The sequence below is a fragment of the Mauremys reevesii genome, linkage group 26 (genome assembly GCF_016161935.1).
Source record: "Mauremys reevesii isolate NIE-2019 linkage group 26, ASM1616193v1, whole genome shotgun sequence".
Lineage (NCBI taxonomy): Eukaryota > Metazoa > Chordata > Testudines > Geoemydidae > Mauremys > Mauremys reevesii.
In genome coordinates this window covers 2,939,860-2,960,425 of record NC_052648.1, presented here as the reverse complement: position 1 = coordinate 2,960,425, position 20,566 = coordinate 2,939,860, and the positions used below count along the sequence as shown (strand labels likewise).

Sequence of the window (20,566 nt, the reverse complement as noted above, 5' to 3'; positions counted from 1 at the left end):
CCCGCAGAGGCCTCAGCTCTTTGCCACAAGCTCGCCGCAGTTTGGAAGAGGAAACGTGCAGCCAAGCCCCGGAGCTGGCTGCGAAAATGAGTCACAATGTGTTGGCAAGTGAGGCCGAGACTGAGGGGACAGGGCAGAGATTGTCTCTGTGCACAGAGCCCCAGCTAGTGTCGAGGGGCCCAGCTCCAGCTGACACCACTGGGGGCCGGTCCCCAGCTGTAAATTGGTGCTGTGTGATTGGCATCACTGGGCTGCACCAGTTTACAGCAGCGAAGGAACTGACCCACCCCCAGCCACTGGGCTTGATTCTCCTCTCACATCAGTGTTACCCAGTGTGTCTGCATGGAGGGCATGGGACTTAGTCCTGATTTACACCAGTGTCACGGGGATGCTGGTGCATTGTTTCTGCCTGGGCTAGGGGCCTGAGCCATCAGTGAGATGCAGCCAAACCCAGGTGATGTTGGAGAATGGGGGAAAAGTGGCTGATGATTAGATGCTAGGAGAGCTGGTGCGAGTTGGGCTGGGTGGGCAGAGGACTACGTCAATAGATGAGTGGGGAGATGTGGATGGATGGGTGGGGGTGGACCTCTGGCACGGGTGTGTGGATGAATGAGGGCGTAGCCATGTGGATGGATGGGGGTGGATATGGATGGGAGGATGAGGTGGATGAACAAGCCTAGGTGTGGAAAGATGAGTAGGTGGGCAGGTGGAGTGAAGAAATGGGTGAATGGAGTGCCTGGGTAGGGGGCGAGATGACTTCATGAGCAGATGAATGAGTGGGAGCCTGGATTGCTGGTGAATGGGCAGGAGGTTGGATTCCTGGTGAATGGGTGGGAGGTTCGATTGCTCATGAATGGGTGGGTAAGCGGGAGGTTGGATTGTTGGTGAATGGGCAGGAGGCTGGATTGCTCTTGAATGGATGGGTGAGCGGGAGGTTGGATTGCTGGTGAATGGGCAAATGAGCAGGAGGCTGGATTGCTGATGAATGGGTGAATGAGCGGGAGGCTGGATTGCTGGTGAATGGGTGGAAGGTTGGATTGCTGGTGAATGGGTGGGTGAACCAGAAGGTTGGATTCCTGGTGAATGGGCGGGAGGCTGGATGGCTGGTGAATGAGCTGGAGGCTGCATTGCTGGTGAATGGGTGGTTCTGAGGGTCCCAGGGAGATGCACTCTACAGCCCAATCATCCCGCTAAGAGCGGTACCACACTTGCCTCCCTGGGGCCAGCCTCACCGCAGGGCTTACAGCTTTGTGCCATGCAGCCACTCAGGCTCCTCCAGTTCCGGCTGGGACCAGCCATGGGTTGGGAAATACCTCACAAGAGGGAGCCAAGGCCCAAGCAGTTTTGCTGAGAGACAGCGAGGGAGCGAGGGAGCGCACACTCTGGCCATGGCAGATCCCTGCATTCCAGCCCCGGCTCCAGCCCAGCTTGGGCCGAGACCGCACAGGACACACCTCGTCCAGACCGATGGAAACACAACCATATATTTTATAATAAATAATGTACAAATCTGCACCATTTATCAACATGCCTTGGCAACACAGACCGCCCCGCACAGACCGTTGTCCCTAGCAGAACCCTGCCCCTGTGTTTCACACACCAGGAGCAGCCTGGCTGGAGGACAGGCCCTTGCGTTAATTCAGGCCACTTGCACTGGAAGTTCCATGGCCCAGCACTGGCCTGGATCCAGCCAAGCGGCGCTGCCAGCTCTGGTGTGGGCACGGCGGGAACCTTACAGACACAAGGCTGGAGATTTGCAAATCACTGCGCATTAAGGTTGGCTGGTGCAGTGAGTCAAGTGGGGGCAGGCAGGTGCCGTATCCAGTTCTGGCATGGAAACCTGCTCAGGGTCTGTTTGCCAAGGGGCATTTTCCCCCCTACACACTTTTTCTTAATTTCCCCTCTTTTCCGGCGGGGAGGAACGTCGTTACCAGGCGTGGGGAGGACATATTTAACCCAGCCAACCCACAGGAAATTAGGAAAGAAAATAATTTTGGTTTTAATTTTTGGCCACTCACCAAAGAAAAGATTGCTTGAAAAAAAGGGGCTGGTACCATCCGCCAGTGCTGTTGTAGAGAAGCCCATATCTAGGGGTCCTGTGGTCTAGTCTAGGGGAGAATCAGTTTGCTTTGCTTTATAATTCTGTTGCTTTTCGTACCCTGGCAGGGGTGGAGGGGGCACTATGAAATGAATGCCAAATTTCTAGTTTTCTTCCTTTCCCTTTAGCACATCCAAGGGGGTTTTGTTTCTGGCCTGTTCTGCACTGACCCAAATAGAAGCACTTCATGCTTGAAGAGGATCTGTCAGGCTAAGTTAGGGTGACCAGATGTCCTGATTTTATAGGGACAGTCCCGATTTTTGGGCCTTTTTCTTATATAGGCTCCTATTACCCCCCACCCCTGTCCCAATTTTTCACATTTGCTGTCTGGTCACCCTAGGCTTAGTGTCTGTGGATTTCCTTAGCTGCGGCGCTAATCACCCTTTAGATCATTAATATTAACACGGGAAGGATGTAAAAATATCTAATTTGCTTCTCCGTATTGTTCACTTTCCCAGCCTGAAAACAGGGGGTGCTGATCAGGTTCACCTTTGGCTCTAGTCAGTTTCAGACGCTGCCCTTGCTGCAGGGAGCAGCGCGGTGGGGGCTTGCCAGCAGGGGTGGGGGATGCTATTCCTGTCAAATCACCTGTTTTCACTGAAATATCCTGTTTAAAAAATAACTTCAGGGGCTGGTTCTCTCCAGGCGAGGGTCCGTGCGCCTTGCGCTGGCGGTGTCCTCTGGAGCATACGCTGGCTGGGTCAAAGTTAGTAACAGAAACCACCCTCTGGCTCTTTGCTGGCCCCAGCCGGTGCAGGGTGCAAGCGGGGGGGAGCATGGGCATAGTTTGCGGGGGGGTGAATGGGGGGCATTTGGGCAGGTGCAGAACTGGCCCCTCCATGCACAGCCCTGTTGGCCAGACTGGGGCTGCTCCTCAAACAGAGCTCAAGCTAGGCCTGTGGTGGGGCAGGGGGCTGCATAACACGGGGTGGGATGTTATGGCTCAGGGCCATTGAGAGCCCCGCGTGTGGGATGTTACCACAGGGCCAGCGAGAACGGAGCAGGGAGGAGTCGGTTGGCGAGACCAGTGACCAATGCTGACCCTTCTGGGGTCCGATGCTGGCGCCTACTCCCAGCCACGAGGTGCTTCCCCCACCTCAGCTGAGTTTTCTAGTGATAGAGAACAAGGGTCCCCCCACCCCACGCCGACACTTCATGCGAGGAAAGTCTGTGGGCTGGCGTCCCCCACGGGCACTAGCAGAGTTTAGCTGGATACCTTAGGGGACAGTGACTTGGGTGGGGAGGGAGGAGGGACACTTTGGGGGGGGCCGGGTGGTGTTCTGCGTTAGGGACCCCAGGGAATGTTGTGAGAATGGGAGTGGGGGGGCATGTGTGAGTTGGGGGGGCCAGCAGCGCTGGTGCCGCTCACTGCTGAGCCCGGCTCAGGCCCATCCTTCTGCGGCTGCTGGGGGTCCGTCGGGTCTGGGTGGAGAACCCGGTCCTGAGGCCAGCAGGATAGGCCACCACCTGGGAGGGGGCCCGTAGTTGCTCGTTGCCCCTCATCTCGCGGCGGACCTCGGTCAGGGTGTCCACGGGCGAGCTGAGCAGACGCTGGAAGAAGCTCTGCCGGGTGATGGGCTTCTCCTGGCAGTAGAAGGTAAGGGCCGTGCCGACGTCGGACTTCATCTCCCGGGAGAAGCCGTCAGACGTGCCGTCGAAGCACCGGCCGATGGCAATCTCCTTGGCCAGCCGGGGGTTCTGGTCGGTCACCGTGTAGATGCCGTAGTTGTGGCCCAGCGGGTCCACGGGCGCCAGCATGTTGAAGACCGCGGTGTCGTTGTTCTCCACCACCGGCGGGTGGCGGCCCAGGTACTCCCGCAGGAGGCTGTTGACAGCGGTGCGGCGGCAGCTGCCCTGAGGGATGATGGAGACCAAGGTGCGGTCGATCAGGCTCTGGTCGAAGAGCATCCCGCTGCATTTGAACTCCACGCAAGCGGCCGAGGTGTTGTAGATCTCCATGTCCTGGACGCTGCGGGTGTCCCGTAGGCCGTACAGCTGGCCACGTGTCCGGGGGTGGCTGCCGCCAACGCTCCGGGACCTCACCATGTATTCCTGGGGCCCACTGATTTTCACCTTGATGTAGCAGGCCCTGAACTCCTGGGGATTGGGCCACCAGGACAGGTAGTCGCCGGTCCAGGAGGCCAGGTCACTCTCCTTGAAGGGCACGACATTGTACTCGTACTTGTCCACCTCCACCCGGTAGAAGCGGAAGTGGTTGGCGGAAACGGGCGCCTCCTCACACTCCCTCAGGCTCCGGTAGGCGTAGATGGGCCCGTTGACCTCGTCTATGTTGTTGGGGTTGGGCTTGGCCAGGTTGATCTGGAAGGCTGTCTTCTTGAGGCGCGGGTCGTCGTGGTCCGTCCGGCGGTAGCCCAGCTTGTTGAGGTAGGGCTGGGACACCCCCACGGCGTTGGGGTTGAGCTTGGGGCTGGAGGGCACTGCCTCCAGCTCCTCCCCGCCTATGGTGGCGGTGACATAGGCCGTGTAGGCGTCGGCCCGCTGGCCGTCGCAAAAGGCAGGCAGGCAGGCTCCGTTGGGCCCGGTGAGGACACTATCGAAGCGCCCCCAGGCCCGGGGGTTGGAGGAGTAGCCGGGCTCAGGCTCCAGGTTGATGAGGGTGACGACCACCCCCTCCAGCTGCTCGCTGGGGATGAACTTCTCGTTGATGTAGGCCCGGACCTTGACGAAGCAGCGGCGGCTCTCGGGCACGTCCAGGTTGAAGAGCCGTCTCTCCCGGATCTCCACGTTGCCGACCAAGAAGGCCCTCTCCTCCCGCTTGCCCCGCCGCTCCTTGGCCCGGCGGAAGGCGCCTTCCTCCTCCCACAGGCCTGTCTCGGGGTTCAGGGACCACAGCTTCATCTTCTGCAGGTGCTCAGGCATGCGGACCTGTTCCGCGTCCACCCGCACTTGCACCCGGCCCGTCCGCAGCACCTGGCTGGACTCGCTCTCCCGGAAGTCCACGGAGAACATGCCGTAGGTCCTCAGCGGGAAGAGATCCCCCTCGGCGTTGACGAAGTTGAGGTCGCTGGAGGCAGCGGCCGCCGTGGTGAGGTCCCGGGGGTCCAGGAAGGTCACACTGGCCTTCACGGTGCCATTGTACACCTCCCCGTTGGGCCGGAGGAAAGATCCAGCTGGTAAAACCATCTCCCCCACCGGCTCCTGGCCCTCCAGCCCCCCCAGCAGGATGGTATTGGCCTGCGTGGAGTCCAGGTCCACCGGCTCTTTCTTCCGCATCACCTTGATGTCCTGGTAAACGGCGCCGCCCCGGGGGTCGAAGGGCAGGACCTTGACCGTGTCCACAAACTTCTGCAGTCGGTCCACGAACCGGACCACCAGCCGCCGCGTGTCCGGGGGCACGTCGATGGCGAAGGTGCCCTTGTAGCCGGTGAAGCCGATGTTCTCTTTGCCCAGGAAGATCTGGCCAAAGCGCAGCGGCTCCCCATTGTCGGCTGCCGTCACCCTGCCGTGCACCAGGATCTTGGGCTGGGCGCATCTCTCGCAGCCACACTCAGCCACCACCTTGACGGGCAGGACGGAGCCGGCGCAGTGGATCTCCCGCACCTCCATGCGCCGGACCCTGCAGCAGTGTCCCGCCCCGTCCCGGCACTGCAGCTCGTCCTTCAGGCTCCCGGCGCAGCGGACGTCAGGGCAGCGCCCCACGTTGTAGTATGGGGAGCGCCCGGCCTCCTGGAAGCACTCGCTGGGCAACTTGATGAGGTATTCCTCCGGCTCGGCCTTGCAGCTCGGCTCTCCCTGGCCTGGGCGGGGGAGAGACGAGAAGAGTCACGTCAGGGGCTGCGAGAGGAAATCCCTCCACCGCGCTTGACTGGTACCGAGATGCCAAACGCAGCGGCCTCTCCCCCACCGAGCACCAGCACCCCCTCCCCGATCCAGGGTGAGGGGCACCCAGCTCCTTCTACAGCAAGGGGTAAAGCACTGCTCCCCCTTAGCCAGGTTGCTAGGGCCTGCCCCTGCCCCCCATCCCTCTGGGCAGCCAGCCCCCACGCTGCTGAGCGGCTGACCTGGGATCCAGCGGCAGAAGCAACCCTACAATAATAAACCAGGCTGGGTGGAGGCCTGGCAGCCTCGAGTTGCCCTGGGCTCAAGCTGCTGTGGGGCGTAGGTGCCAGGCCCTCCCCGGTGCCAGCCCCCCAGAGGACAGGAGCACGTCACAGCCCAGCCGGGAGCTGCAGCTTGTCCTGCAGCAGCTCCCAGTTCTGGCTTGGCAGGTGCCGGGTTCCCCACAGCTGCCCTCTGCTACTCAACCGGCTTCTTGCCCCCTCAGGGCCTGAGGCGCTACCCTGAGGGCAGCCTGGGCTCTGATCCAGCCCCCACTGGCAAGTCTCTACCCAGAGTCAATGGCCTGTCAATCAATGGGCTTCACGACTGGAGGAGATTCCTTCCCCGGCTCTCCCCAGGAGCGCTAGTGCAATGGCCAACCGGGGTAGCGACCCCGGCTCCCGCCCAGCGGCCGCCCCGGGACTCACCAGTCACGGTCAGGAAGGCGGGGGAGGATTTGATGGAGCCCACGTCAGTGCTGGCTTTGCAGTGATAGAATCCAGCCTGGTGCAGCTCCAAGTCCCGCAGCACCAAGCTGCTCTTGTACTTGTGGAGTTTCCGGTCCAGGAGCGTCCCGTTGTGGTACCTGCGGGAGACCGGCAAGCAGAGAGCGTCAGCGACTGGGGGTTGGAGCATCGGCTCGCGCCTGCTGCCCGGCCCGCCGGCCTGGACGACTCCTGGAGGGGTTTCCCCTGTACGCACAGACCCAGCCCTTCTGTGCACCCCCACACACACACCCCCTCAACCCCCTCCCCACAACCCCCTCCCCACAATCCCCACCCCTCCAACACCCACACCCAACCCCCACACCCAACACACACCCCTTTAGCCCTCCCACAACCCCACCATCGCTCCAAGCTCCCCCCCCCAGCTCTGCCAGTGCCCCTCACGCCCGACCTGCAGCCCCTTCCCCCGCTATTCCTGTCCTACAGCACTGCCCCTACCTCGGTCTGGGAGGCCAGACTATACCCAGGTCTCCCCCCAAGGCCGATGGCAGTTGCCAAGGGCCGGCTCGTCCAGTTCCTGCAACTCACCAGTAATATTTCGTGGGCAGTGGGTTGCCGGAGGCCACACAGCAGAGAGTCACGCCCTGGCCTGCCACCCGCACCTTGGACTCAGGGTGCATCACCATGTAGGGCTTCTCTGCCGGACAGAGAGGGAGCAGAAGAGGCAACGATGCCCCAGCGATGGCAACAACCACCCTCCCCCACCACTACTATGCTCCCCCGCCCCACAATCTGCTCCCACCCCAACCTGTGTTCCAGCTCACTCAGAAGTCAGGCCCTGAGTCCGCCCAGAATCCAGCTCCCAGCTCCCCCCCCCCCATTCAGTCCTCCCACTCCCCCCACACCCTTGCTGTCAGCTCCCCAAGAAGGCTCATGGTGCCTTCAGTCATGGGGGTCCTTGTGCTTTAAGGGCTCCCTTTTGTAGCAACCCTCCCGGATGGGTCACCAGTGGGGCTTGAACCCAGGATCTTTGTCCCTACAGTGCAGACCTCTAGCCACTGGAGCTCAAAGAGCAACTCCATTAGCTGGCAGCACTAGCAGGCTGTTCTCCTCTGGGTGGAACAGTCCCTAGAGGTGGACATGGGACCCCCCCCCCCCCACACACACACACACACCAGGCAGGGCCCCTCACCCAGCCTCTGGAGCGTGACCTGCACCGACGACCTCCTGGAGCCATTGGAGACAATCTGAGCCTCGCCTGGGGCGAACGTCTCCAACTGGACGCTGACATTGGCCCCGCTGCCAGCGCAGACCCCCCGGATGCTGAAGCTGCCCCGGTGGTCAGTCCTGGCCAGCACGGCCCGTGGTTTGGCCTTGAGGGAGACCTGGGCATTGGCGAGGGCGGCCCCCTCGGCGCTCAGGACGGTGCCCACCAGGGTGTGATCCTGGCACGTGCAGCTGCTGCAGTTCTTGTTCGCCGCACCCAGGGCGCAGCTCAGCTGGCAGGCTGGGGGCAGGGACAGAGGTGAACGCAATGAGAGTGGAACACACTAGGACACCCCCGCTCCCCCAGGACAGAGCGGGAAGGGGGACCCTGGGGCTCGGAGATGGGGTCTACGGGGCCCACCGCCCTCCCTAAAATACCCACGTGGCAGCAACAGGGCTCCTGACCCTTCCAAGGGAGGCTCAGCCCTTCCCAGGCACTTTCACCCAGTGGCCCCTGCTCCTCGGGAATGTGCCAGATACCCCGAAATGCAGGTCAGGGATGACCTGCCCCCCAAACCCTGCCACTCCAGAGGCTGGTCCCTCTTGCTGTGGGTGGCCCAGGGGAGGGAGCCCCAGCATGGCCAGTACCTGGGCAGGGTGTCCGGGCGCATTTCTGCGCCTCCGAGGGGCGGCCGACGCAGTGGGAACTCTCGGGTTTCTTGCAGCTCCGATGCCGGACTCGCTTCCCGCCGCTACCGCAGCTCTTGGAGCAGGGGCTCCAGGCGCCCCACTCGCTCCACCCAGCGTCTGGGGGTGGAGACACCAGCGACCCCATCAGGCAGCAGTTCCTCCATGAGCACGGCGCTGCACAGAGAATCCTGGAAACGGGCCCACGGGGAGAGCTCCCCCACGCTGTCCTGTGCATGGCCCTGAGAACACGCCAGGTAGGGCGGGGGAGGGGGGGGGCCAGCTGCTGAATCCTATTTAGGGGGCAGATGTGACCCTCCAGGGAACCCATGCTGGGTTTGGCACTGAGCGCCATCTCCTTTGTCCTCGTTGGCACCAGTGCAAAGTGAGTGTGAAACACAAGCAGAGTGCAATGGCAGCGGTTCACACCTGCTTCTGCACTGGTGCAAATGGCGACACAAGGTGCCAGGCCACAGAGATGCGGAACGCGCTTTGCCTTGAGTTCCGTTGTGCCCCAAGCCGGGGATGTGACCAAACTTGGTTTCACAAGAACTCCCCCACCACTACCCTGGCACGGCCTGAGGTCCCGGCCCCCCTGCGTTGGAGGATCATTCAAACCAAGCCCAGCGTGCCCAGTGCCGGGACGCTGCATGCCGGGGCGCTGTCCGTTCCCAGCATCAAGTTCCCAGGCTCAGCCTTCCGCACGCGCCTGCCAAACTATGTTTATGGCCTAGGCCTCTGCTACTTCAATTACTCTGAACAGCTCGCGGAGAACAGATGGCGCGGAAGCTGTCCATGGGGACCCAGCACTGAAGAGCTGGGTGTAAAGAAAAACTTGCCCTGCATTGAGATAGGAGGTGGGAGTCAACTTAAAAAATCCCCCCTAGCTATGCAAAGATCTGGGGCCTGTTCCCACCAAGAACGTATCCAGCGCTCAGAGCTGCCAGCCACCCGCCCTGAACACTGGGCTCCCTGAAAGAGTCCATTAAAAAGAGCCTGAGCCATAAAAAATAAAAAACCAGCCGTTCTAGACCACAGGCCCATGCCTGACATTCCTGCCTGTTGATGTACCGGCTGCACTGAGGGCCTTTATTGTTTAAAATGGGTTTTTTCCCTCCTTAGTCCTGATTTAATGAACTGGTGAGAGAAAAAGTCCTTTAAAATAATTCAGCTCGTGGCTTTAAGAAAAACTGAATGTGGCGTTGTGCCCAGATGTGGCATGGTACAGAACGGCACGTGCAGGAGTCTGAAATAACTCGGTGTGTGCGGGGGAGACACTGGTGTTAAATTAGGGTAATTCATATTATTATTGTGTGGTCCTGGGAGCCCCAGGCATAGAATCCTAGGACTGGAAGGGACCTCCAGAGGTCATCTAGTCCAGTTCCCTGAACTCATGGCAGGACTGAGTATTATCCAGACCACCCCCGACAGGTGTTTGTCCAACCTGCTCTTAAAAATCCCCAATGATGGAGATTCCACAACCTCCCTGGGAAATTTATTCCAGTGCTTAACCACTCTGACAGTTAGGGAGTTTTTCCTAATGTCCAACCTAAACCTCCCTTGCTGCAGTTTAAGTCCATTGCGTCTTGTCCTGTCCTCAGAGATTAAGAAATTTTTTCTCCTTCCTCCTTGTAAGAACCTTTTATGTACTTGAAAACTATCATCATGTCCCCTCTCAGTCTTCTCTTTTCCAGACTAAACTAACCCAATTTTTCCAATCTTCCCTCACAGCTCATGTTTTCTAGACCTTTCATCATTTTTGTTGCTCTTCTCTGGACTTTCTCCAATTTGTCCACATCCTTCCCGAAGTGCGGTGCCCAGAACTGGACACAATACTCCAGTTGTGGCCTAATCAGTGTGGAGTAGAGCAGAAGAATTACTTCTCGTGTCTTGCTTACCGCACTCCTGCTAATACATCCCATAAGAACGGCCGGACTGGGTCACAGCACAGGTCCATCTAGCCCAGTATCGTGCCTGCCGACAGTGGCCAATGCCAGGTGCCCAGAGGGAGTGAACCTAACAGGCAATGATCAAGTGATCTCTCTCCTGCCATCCATCTCCACCCTCTGACAGACAGAGGCTAGGGACACCATTCTTACCCAATGATGTTTGCTTTTTTTTGCAACAACCTTACACTGTTAACTCATATTTAGCTTGTGATCCACTCTGACCCCAGCTCCCTTTCTGCGGTGCTCCTTCCTAGGCAGTCATTGCCCCCTTTGTATGTGTGCAACTGATTGGTCCTTCCTAAGTGGAGCACTTTGCATTTGTCCTTATTGAATTTCATCCTATTTACTTCAGGCCATTTCTCCAGTTTGTCCAGATCATTTTGAATTTTAATCCTGTCCTCCAAAGCACTTGTCACCCCTCCCAGCTTGGTATCGTCCGCAAATTTTAATGTCCTCTCAATGCCATTATCTAAATCATTGACGAAGATATTGAACAGAACTGGACCCATAACCGATCCCTGCAGGACCCCACTCGTTCTGCCCTTCCAGCGTGATTGTGAACCACTGAGAACTACTCTCTGGGGACGATTTTCCAACCAGTTCTGCACCAGGACCCCAGCGAACTAGGCACTGCACAAGCAGAACAAAAAGACAGTCCCTGCCCCCAAAGAGTTTACAGTCTAAGGAGATTAATATTTTGTGTGTGTGTGTGTGTGCGTGCGCGCACTGCCCCCTGCTGGCTGAGACTGTGCACGCATGCATGTGGGTCCCCTGCCCTCCCTGGGATGGAATCACAGCTCCTCCGCTGAGCACCACAGGCCCCGCAGCATGAGACCTTTGTCAGTCACTTTTTGGTGAGGGGCTGACGACCCTGCTGGAGCCTCGCTGTACATCCAGCGTGCGTCTCTCGCCATGAACCACCAGTGCCCCCAGGCCTCACCCCGTGGCCGGCCGGTGAACGGGAGAGCTGAGCTTGGATCCCGGGACCAGGCCCCGTGCGCAAGCCCCCCGGGTCGCCCAGCGGCACATTACCTGTGCAGGGCCCGCTGCTGCACGCCCGTCTCTGTGTGGCTTTCCCGGCACACTTGGGCTGCAGCAGCGACAGGGGCTGGCTGTTGAGGCAGCTGCGCTGTCGGGTCTGGAGCCCGCTGCCCCCGCATGTGGGTCTGGAACAGGCACTCCAGGCTGACCAGTGCGACCAGTCGTCGTGCTCTGGGGGGGCCAGGGAGACAAGAGGGGTTACTGGGGGGGAAGCGCCCAGGGCAGAGAATCCCGGTGGGGAGAGTTACTGAAACCTGCCTGCTCTCAGCGCTGGGCCCAGGGACTCTGGTACCCTCCAAGGCCGTGGAGTCAAACATCTCCCCCTAACACTTTCCCGCACTGGCCCAATAAGGGGGCATGTTTGTAACCCCACCACCACCAGCAGCAGCAGCACGGGGGGTCCAGCTGCCCCAGATACCTTGGGGCCTTCCGCTGCGAGCAATTTTCCCAGCAGATGGGCGATGCATTGGATGGGCTGTGTCACAACTAGAAAGGGAAGCGTAACACCCCTCCTGTGTACAATACCATGAACTCCCTCCTGGCCAGAGGCACCAAAATCCTTTTACCTGTAAAGGGTTAAGAAGCTCAGGTCACCTGGCTGACACCTGACCCAAAGGACCAATAAGGGGACAAGATACTTTCACATCTTGGGGGGTGGGGGGAAGAGAGAGAGAAAAGAGTTTTGTTTGTGCTCTTGGTTTTTGGGTGTGTTCGCTCTTGGGACGAAGAGGGACCGACATTAACCCATGTTCTCCAAATCTTTCTGAACAAGTCGCAAGTCTCTCGTAAGTAACAGCCAGGCCAGGCGTGTTAGTTTATCTTTGTTTTCTAAACTTGTGAATGTTCCCTTTGCTAGAGGGAGGTTTATCCCTGTTTTGTTGTAACTTTGAACCTAAGGCCAGAGGGGGGGTTCCCTTGGGCTCTTTGAAGCTGATTACCCTGTAAAGTTATTTCCCATCCTGATTTTACAGAGATGATTTGTACCTTTTCTTGTTAATAAAATCCTTCTTTTAAGAACCTGACTGATTTTCCCATTGTCCAAAGACCCAGGGTTTGGGTCTTTGATCACTTTGTAACCAATTGGTTAGGATATTACTCTCAAGCCTCCCCAGGAAAGGGGGGTAAGGGCTTGGGGGTTATTTTGGGGGAAGAGGAACTCCAAGTGGTCCTTTCCCTGTTTCTTGTTAAATCACTCGGTGGTGGCAGCGTACCAGGTTTTAACTTAAGCTGGTAGAAATAAGCTTAGGGGGCTTTCATGCGGGTCCCCACATCTGTACCCTAGAGTTCAGAGTGGGGAAGGAACCCTGACAGGCCGGCAAAGGATTAACCCCCCTTCCCCACAGGTCTGGTATGTGGGGGAGGCACCGACTCTGGTGCTGTGGGCGGTGAAAGGGGACTCGCGATGGAAGAGACCAGCTGGATTTAACGATCCCTCCCCCAGCAAGGGGGCAATGCAGGAGCTGGGCAGGAGGGGCCGGGGTACCCCGGGGGATGTCTGCGAATCGTCCCCTCCCCCCTCCCCAGAAGACGGGCGGATGGGGGGTGGGCGCAGCAGGTGGCTGGAAGGGACCCATCGTGGGGCTGAAGCCAAAGGCCGTGGTCTGGATGAGCAACGGGATCCGCTCGGTGGCAGGGGATGGGGCAGTGGGGAGGGACAGGAGCCATCCCTGCCTGTTGGGAGGTCCAGATCCATCATCCGTGGCCATTAGCCAGCTGGGTGCTTTAGCCCCTTTTCGAGGTATGGCAGCAGCGTCTCCATGGCACTGCAGGGGTCCCCACACCAGGGCCATCCTCCAACCCCCCTTTCCCACCCCTCCCGGCCAGTCTAATGTCCCACCCTCTGCATGGTTGGTGGGGGTGGGAGGTGGAGGGACGATGCCCCGTACACCCACCCACACACACCCGGCTGCAGCATGCCCAGTGCCCTGGGGTGCTCCCAGAGGGGTAATTTCATGGTCAGTAATGGTTCTCTCAAGACACCCGGCTGGCAGAAGGGTCCTCGGCCTTCAGGGCACAGGGGTCAGTAGGGAGGGCAGGGCAGCCTGGGCCTCGTGCATCGCTGGGATTGGGAGGGAAGCACCAGGGACTGGCAATGAATAGAGGAAGGACCTGGCACCCGTGGGCCAACCTGGGCTGACGCAAAATGGCAGGGTCGGTGGGGCCCGACACCCAGGAGGCCAGGGATCTGGAGATGGCACTGCCTGGTGACCCTCAGACCCAGCACCCCCCTGCCCCCAAGGCACTCACCCACGGGGCACAGGAAGCGGACGTGGTAGTTGGAGCAGGTTCTGCCCTCTGGCTGCTCCCGGTTGATGCACCAGAATCCCTTCTCGGGGCTGTAGTGCACGATCTCGCCCACGTCCTCGGGCAGCTCCCACTCGGTGGTGCGGGCTTGGATGGAGACTGGCTGGGTGCACACCCGCTCCCGGTAGTAGAAGCGGACGGCCTCCAGGCTCTCGTAATCACCCTCCCCGCCAGGGTGGTCCACATTGAACCAGGAGGTCCACTCAGTGGCGCCTAGGGGGCAGGGAAAGGAACCCGCGGTTATCCCGCGCTGAGCTTGTGGGCAAGGGTGATTGATTGTCATGCTTCAGGGCAGATTCCCCACTCGGGTCAGGAAGGAATCACACACACACACACGCACGCAACGCCAGGGTCCCGGGTAGATGGGCCACTGGCTTGTTCCAGCTTGGCCAGTTTCTTGGCCTTTTGCAGAAACAATATGACCTGGGGGGGTTGCGCCATGGAACGGGTGCAGGCCCCTCTGGGCAGGCGGGAGGCCCTGGAGCCCATCGTGCCTCGGACCAGGGCTGTTTATTTGTCCCGGCTCTAGGCCAAGGCCCGTATGTTTGCTGGCGCTTTCCCCAGCCTGGCGGCAGCTGCCACCACCCCGTGCACGGGCTCTGCCCCTCTGGGTATCAGCGCCCAATGCCCTGTCAGTTCCCACCCTCCAGGATGGATGCTCCAGCCCAGGCTTCCTCCGCGGTTTGGGTTATAGCAGCAAATTGCCTCTCAGCTCGTTGGGGCGGGGCCCGGCTTTGAGTGTGTACAGCGCCTAGCACCAGGGTCCTGCACAGAGGTGACACCGCCACATTGCACGTTGGACACTTGGCAAAATTACTGGCCTTAGTGACGGACATTGTGGGGAGGGGTTCTGCCATTCGGTCACTCCACTGGTTTGAAAAATGACCACGGACCTCAAGTATTTTTCCATGGACATGAGTGTCTGTGTCCAGACACGTTGGTGAGCCCTGGCTCCCACGCCAGCCCTGCAGCTCCGACGTGCCAGGGGGACACGGAATCTACGGCCTCCATGGCTAAGGGACATGGTGCCACCCACAGGCCAGCTGCACCCAACGCATCTTGCCATGCCAGCCTTTAAGCTGCAGTTGTTTTTTTAATTATTGTATGACTTGAAAGGGAGGGGATGTTGCTGCTATGCTGGTGGCTCCCAATCCCAACCCACAGCCCCCTGCTGCACCAACCCTGGGCTCTCCCTCCCCACACCCAATAGCTCTCCAGGTGCCCCTTACTCCTGACCCACAGCCCCCTGCTAGCCTAGGCCTGGGATCCCCTCAGCTCTGCCCGTGCCCCTCACTCCTGACCCACAGCCCCCTGCTAGCCCAGCCCTGGGCTCCCCCCAGCTCTGCCCGTGCCCCTCACTCCCAACCCACAGCCCCCTGCTAGCCCAGCCCTGGGCTCCCCCCACAGCTCTGCCAGTGTCCCCCAATCCCAACCCACAGCCCCCTACTAGCTCAGCTCTGGGCTCCCCCCAGCTCTGCCCGTGCCCCTCACTCCCGACCCGCAGCCCCCTGCTAGCCCAGCCCTGGGCTGCCCCAACGGCTCAGCCAGTGTCCCCCCTCCCCAAATCCCAACCTGCAGTTTTGTACTATGCCGACTCCCCGACCATGGTGCTTGGTTACTTCATAACAGGGCAGGCAGTGAACGGGCAAACAGGACCAGCTACGAAGGGCACCGCACCTGCTGTATCCATGCGGAGAGGCTTTGCATCAGGCCTCTTTTTCCGGTGTTTCCCCAGCACTTTGGTGTTGGCTGGTCGGGAATCATCCTGTCGTGGTTCTGTGGAAAGAATCACACTGTGGCAGTGTTTGCATCCCCCCCGCCCCATGCCAGTCCCCGCCTCCGCTGGCCAAGAGTCCCACTATGAGCACAGAGCCCTTCTGAATTCCTGGATTTCATCACAGAGAACAAACAACAGGCTGGTTTCATAACAGTTGTTTGTACAGCACCGGGCACAAGGCGGCCCTGGTACAGCCGCGGCTCCCCGGTTTAATGCAGTGCGCGCAGTCAGAAAGCATCGCCACATGTATTCAGCTCCTTTATTTGATGAGCGGTTGCAATGGTTTGTCACGTTCCCCGGGGAGCCCTCAGCACCTCATGTTATTGTTTGCAGAAGGAACGAAGGTTGCTCATTGGAGCTGGGCAGGAAACTGCACAGAAGTGGGTCCAACAAATGATATTCATTACCTCACCCACCTTGTCTCTCTTCCTGGGTACATTTTCAAGCTATTGAAAAACATTTCCCAGTCCTGAATCAAGACAAAAAAGCTGAAACCTCAGAAAATGTTGTGAGCCAGAAATAAGAATAAAAAAACAAGTCGGACAGTTTGTTTCAATAATTTCAAAACATTTTATTTTAATTTTGATTTCCCCCCCCCCTTTTTACTATAACGAGCTGAAGCCTTGACACCCAAAGTCATTTCACACTGGACGTTCGGTCATTTCGGAAACGGTTTTCACAATTTCAAAACTTTTAACAAACAAAAAAAATGGTAAGCTGAAAAATGTGTTTGATCCTTTCCCGGGAGAAGTGTGGGCTTCAACCAATGGGGATTTGCCAGTGAAAAAACCTTCTGTCAAAAGATTCCGACTTCATCCCATCCCTGCGCTCTGGCACTTGCTATTAAATCTCTGCGAGCGAGAGGCGCAGGGAGCCCTGTTCCCAAGGGCCTTTGTATTTTGTAAAAACTCCACAGCCTGTACAGCTGGAGAAGAGGCTCCTCAGCGATCTAACCATAAAAGACACAACGTGTTCCCACCCCGGGGACACATCTGTCTAGATGGGTGTTTCTCAGCTGGTGGGTTGTGTCCCTGGGGCTGTCATGACTCTGGGCTGGGGGTCAGGAGGTATGAAACATTTATTTCAATCTAAAGCAAAATAATATTTCACTCCCATCCCCCAGGCTGCAAGCCTGCCCTGCCAAGGCCCAGCATTCGCTGCCAACTGCGCCCAACAGGCACACACATGAATTGTATGGGCCAATCATCCCTGTCAATACTTTTTTATAATAAGGACAAGGAGATCGGGAAGATTTTTGACTTTGAAAATGAGCTTGAGAATCAAGGATGCACTCCGCCGACTTAATGCGCTTAGTGTGGACACATACGCAATCGGCTGTATAAAATCAATTTCTAAAAATTGACTTCTATCATAGCGACCTCATTTTGTCGTGGACTTCAAAGGCCGACAGGCTTCTGCGATAAGACGAGCCAAGGATGATGATGCGAAAATAACCCTCCGAGGGTGGGATTCTCTCTCCCGAGCCCCCTTGGCTGCTCCTTAATTTCATCTTGGAGGAATCTCCCTGCCAATAAATTGTTTGGCTCTTAACTTATCGGGATGGGAGGGGAAGGGACGGGTCTATTTCTGCCTCCCAGTGGTGTTTATAAGTGATACTGTGCTCATGTGTGCCCCCCCCCACACACACACACGGAGCTGGGCTGCATCCCCCCTTCCCACGGGGGTAGGGGGAGTCTGGTGGGCACAACTGCGGCAGCAGATGGCATCTGAAAGGCACAATGAAGGTCCCTACTGCAGGTGGCATGCATCATACAATCCACCCCTCCTCCCCTGGCAGGAGAGGACAGAAAAGACCTCACCCAGGGGAGCAAAAGGGGCTATGAGGGGTGAGTGGCCAATGGATCCTTATTACACATCACAAGCCCCAGGCTGGATTCACTAATGGTTCTGCCCTGTGTCCCTGCTGCGGGAAGCCTCCAAACTCCGATTTCTCTGGGCTTGTGCCCAGTAGGAACCAGAGAGGTTTGAAACACAACCGATCCGGCTCTGGCCCAGGAGGGAGGTAACCCAGGAATGAGGGTACCTTGTGAAGGGACAGTTAGGAGAGTCTGTCTGTGTGCAAGGTGTGAAAGGAGTGCAGAGAGACAGGGGCTCGTGTGTGTACTATCAGAGGGGCAGCCGTGTTAGTCTGTAGCCACAAAATACGAGGAGGAGTTCGGTCGCACCTTAAAGACTAAGGGATTTATTTGGGCATAAACGTTCCCGGGTAAAAACCCACTTCAGAGGGAGGGTGTGTGTGTGTGTGTGTGTGTGTGTGTGTGTGTGTGTGTGTGTGTGTGTGTGTGTCGGCCGGCATTGGTTAGGGTGACCAGATGGAACCGTCCCGATATTTGGATGGTTGTCCCGCATCCCGACCGATATTTGATTGGGACGCAATTTGTCCCGATATTTTGCTCTGCCGGCAGCACTGGGGTTTTTTTTGCCGATATTTGGATGGTTGTCCCGCATCCCGACCGATATTTGGTTGGGACGCAATTTGTCCCGATATTTTGCTCTGCCGGCAGCACTGGGGTTTTTTTTTGCTCCGCCGGCGGAACCCCCCACCCCATGTGTCCTGATATTTTCTTCTTCTCATCTGGTCACCCTAGTCTCGGTCTGTCTGTCTGTCTAACTGGCCCCAATCTGAATCTCTGTCTAAAACGGAGTTCCAAAATGAGCCCCAATCTCCAACGGGCTGTGATAGTGTCTTCTGCACCAGCAAGCCCTGACCCCAGGAGCCCCCTGGCCCCTGCCCTCCTGGCAGCAGATTGCCAGGATCAGTGCTAAATAACAGAGGAAAAGCCCATGTCCCCAGGCTTGGCGGACACCAGGCAGAGAGCCAGGCACAGGGGGACGGGGGGGGGGGTGCAGAGATGGGGGTGCAGAGATGAGGGGCCAGTATCGCCCCTGCGGGTGTTGGGGTGAAGGGAGTGACCCCGCCCGTGGCGGGGTCTAAGCCGATGCACCCCGCAGCGGGCGAGGGGAGCCCCGTGGTGATGCGAGGAGGGATTTTGTGTTTCTACCCGAGCTCAGCCCACCCTGGGCGCTCCCTGGCTCGGGAGCAGCGAGACCCCCGGGGAGCCGGGCAGTGGCGAGGGATCCCCCGCAGGTCACGTCACCCACGCAGCAAGTCAGGGACAGAACCAGCCAGGGAACCCAGGCGTCCCGGGGCCGGCCCCCGTCTCTGGGCAGCGCCGCCGGCTCGGGGGCACCGGACAGCCCGGTGAATGGGGGGTCGGGGGAGCAGGGGTCTCCCCGACTGTGCGCCCCTCCCAGTCCAGCCAGGGTCCGCGGCTCCCCCAGCCCCGAAGCGCTCAGCTCCCGGGCGCGCTGCGAGACGGGCAGCCCGGGGCGCGGGGGAGCGCAGCGGCCAGGCAGGGGCTTCTCCCCGGACCCCTGGGGCTGCCCCCGGCGGCGCAGGGACCTGCGGGCACCAGCCTTACCTCGGGCCAGGGCCAGGCTGGCGGCGGCGAGGAGCAGCAGGGCCGGCGTGAGTCGCACCATCTCCTGCGGGAGCCCGGGCTGCGCGGGGCGCTGCGCTGCGCTGCGCTCCTGGAGCCGGCTCGGGCGCACTGGGAGCGCCGCGCAGGCTCCGGGCTATATAGGGGGCCTTTGCCCCGCTCCCTCCGCCATTGGTTTGCGCTGGGCTCCGGCTCTGACAGGAGAAACCGGACCCTGGCCGCCGGCGGGGCTGGAAAGGTGTCAAGGGGGCGGGAGGGAAAAGCCCCGCTGGGGAGGGCGGGCCACGCGCGGGGCCGCGGGCCCTGGGGAGGAGAAGGGGGCCTGGCTTTGCAAAGTCGCTAAAACTGGATGAGTTTGTGGCTGGGAACCGACAGCGGCCCGGGACCCGCCAACTCAACCCAGCCCCTGCCAGGGCGATAGATGCAAAAGCTGCAGAGGTCTGACCCCCACCCCCAGCACACACAGCACCCCCACCCGTGGAGATCCACACGCGCCTGGCACAGCACGGGGTGCACCTCGTCCAGCACACTGCGTGAAACCAGACAGTCCCAACGCCCCCCAGGAGCCCACCCAGGCAAAGGATAACAGACAAAACCACTGTCACCCGTGGGCCAAGGCGTCTCTCAAAGCCATCGCTCTGCGTGGGCCCCGGGCAGGCAAAGGAAACCTGCAAGAGGCCTTCAAGAGAGGAGTTGGAGATTAAATGCACAAACTTTGCTAGACACTAATGATCATGGACTCTGCTATACACACACACACACACACACACACGCTGCCTTTCTCTCTCTCTCTCTCTCTCTCTCACACACATACACACATACACGCTGCCTTTCACTCCCTCCTTCCTTTCCCCCCATCACTGGAGGGGTGTTAACAGGCCCCTTCTCCGGCAAGGGTCCCTTGGGAGACATTCCATGCCCAGGCAGTGCCAGCCTGGCAGGATCAGTGACGCTGTCATTCTCGAGTGGCACAATTAGCTGCCTGCTTTGCCCAGATGGTGCTTGCCACGCATGGGCCCTGGGCGAAGAGGACGCGCAGGGGAAGGAACTGGCACTAGCAGGCTTGTGGAGAACTCAGCCCTTGGCACAATGGGGTACCCCCTGGGGCCGGCAGTCCGCAAGTGGGTGGGCATCACTCTGACCCATGACAGAGGGTTTATTCTCCATTCGCACTGGGGGTAAGATGCGCCTTTTTAACAAGGAGGGAAATTAAACTGGCTTCTCTGTCCCTTGGCATCTTCAAACCAGCACGGGTGGTTTCCTGGAAAGTGACAGTCCCTTCGGTCGGGCAGGATGCAGGAATCCTCGGGTACAATTTGTTGGCCTGGGCGATGTAGGTGAGGGACTAGGTGACCATAACAGCCCCTGCTGGCCTTAAGGGCTGTGAATCTCTGATGCCTCCAGGAGCCTGTCGTCAGGTTCCTGAGAGCAAACTGCACTTTAAACACCGCCCCCACACACACACACACTCACACATGGTGACGGGGGAATCGCTCCTGTTCCGCAAAGCTCCAAGAAATCCAATCCAACGAGCGCCG

The 20,566-nt window shown here is 58.9% G+C and overlaps 1 protein-coding gene across 1 annotated transcript; it reads right to left on the bottom strand.

The window, feature by feature from the left end:
- Positions 1–2,647: 2,647 nt before the first annotated feature.
- Positions 2,648–19,071, bottom strand: CILP2 (cartilage intermediate layer protein 2). Its single transcript, XM_039516198.1, has 9 exons — positions 19,011–19,071; positions 15,468–15,566; positions 13,734–14,003; positions 11,478–11,657; positions 8,458–8,616; positions 7,796–8,110; positions 7,192–7,300; positions 6,586–6,743; positions 2,648–5,856 (listed from the first exon to the last, which is right to left on the bottom strand). Exons 1-9 carry the CDS (start codon positions 19,069–19,071, stop codon positions 3,464–3,466), a joined length of 3,744 nt encoding a protein of 1,247 aa, XP_039372132.1. The 3' UTR covers positions 2,648–3,463.
- Positions 19,072–20,566: the final 1,495 nt, after the last annotated feature.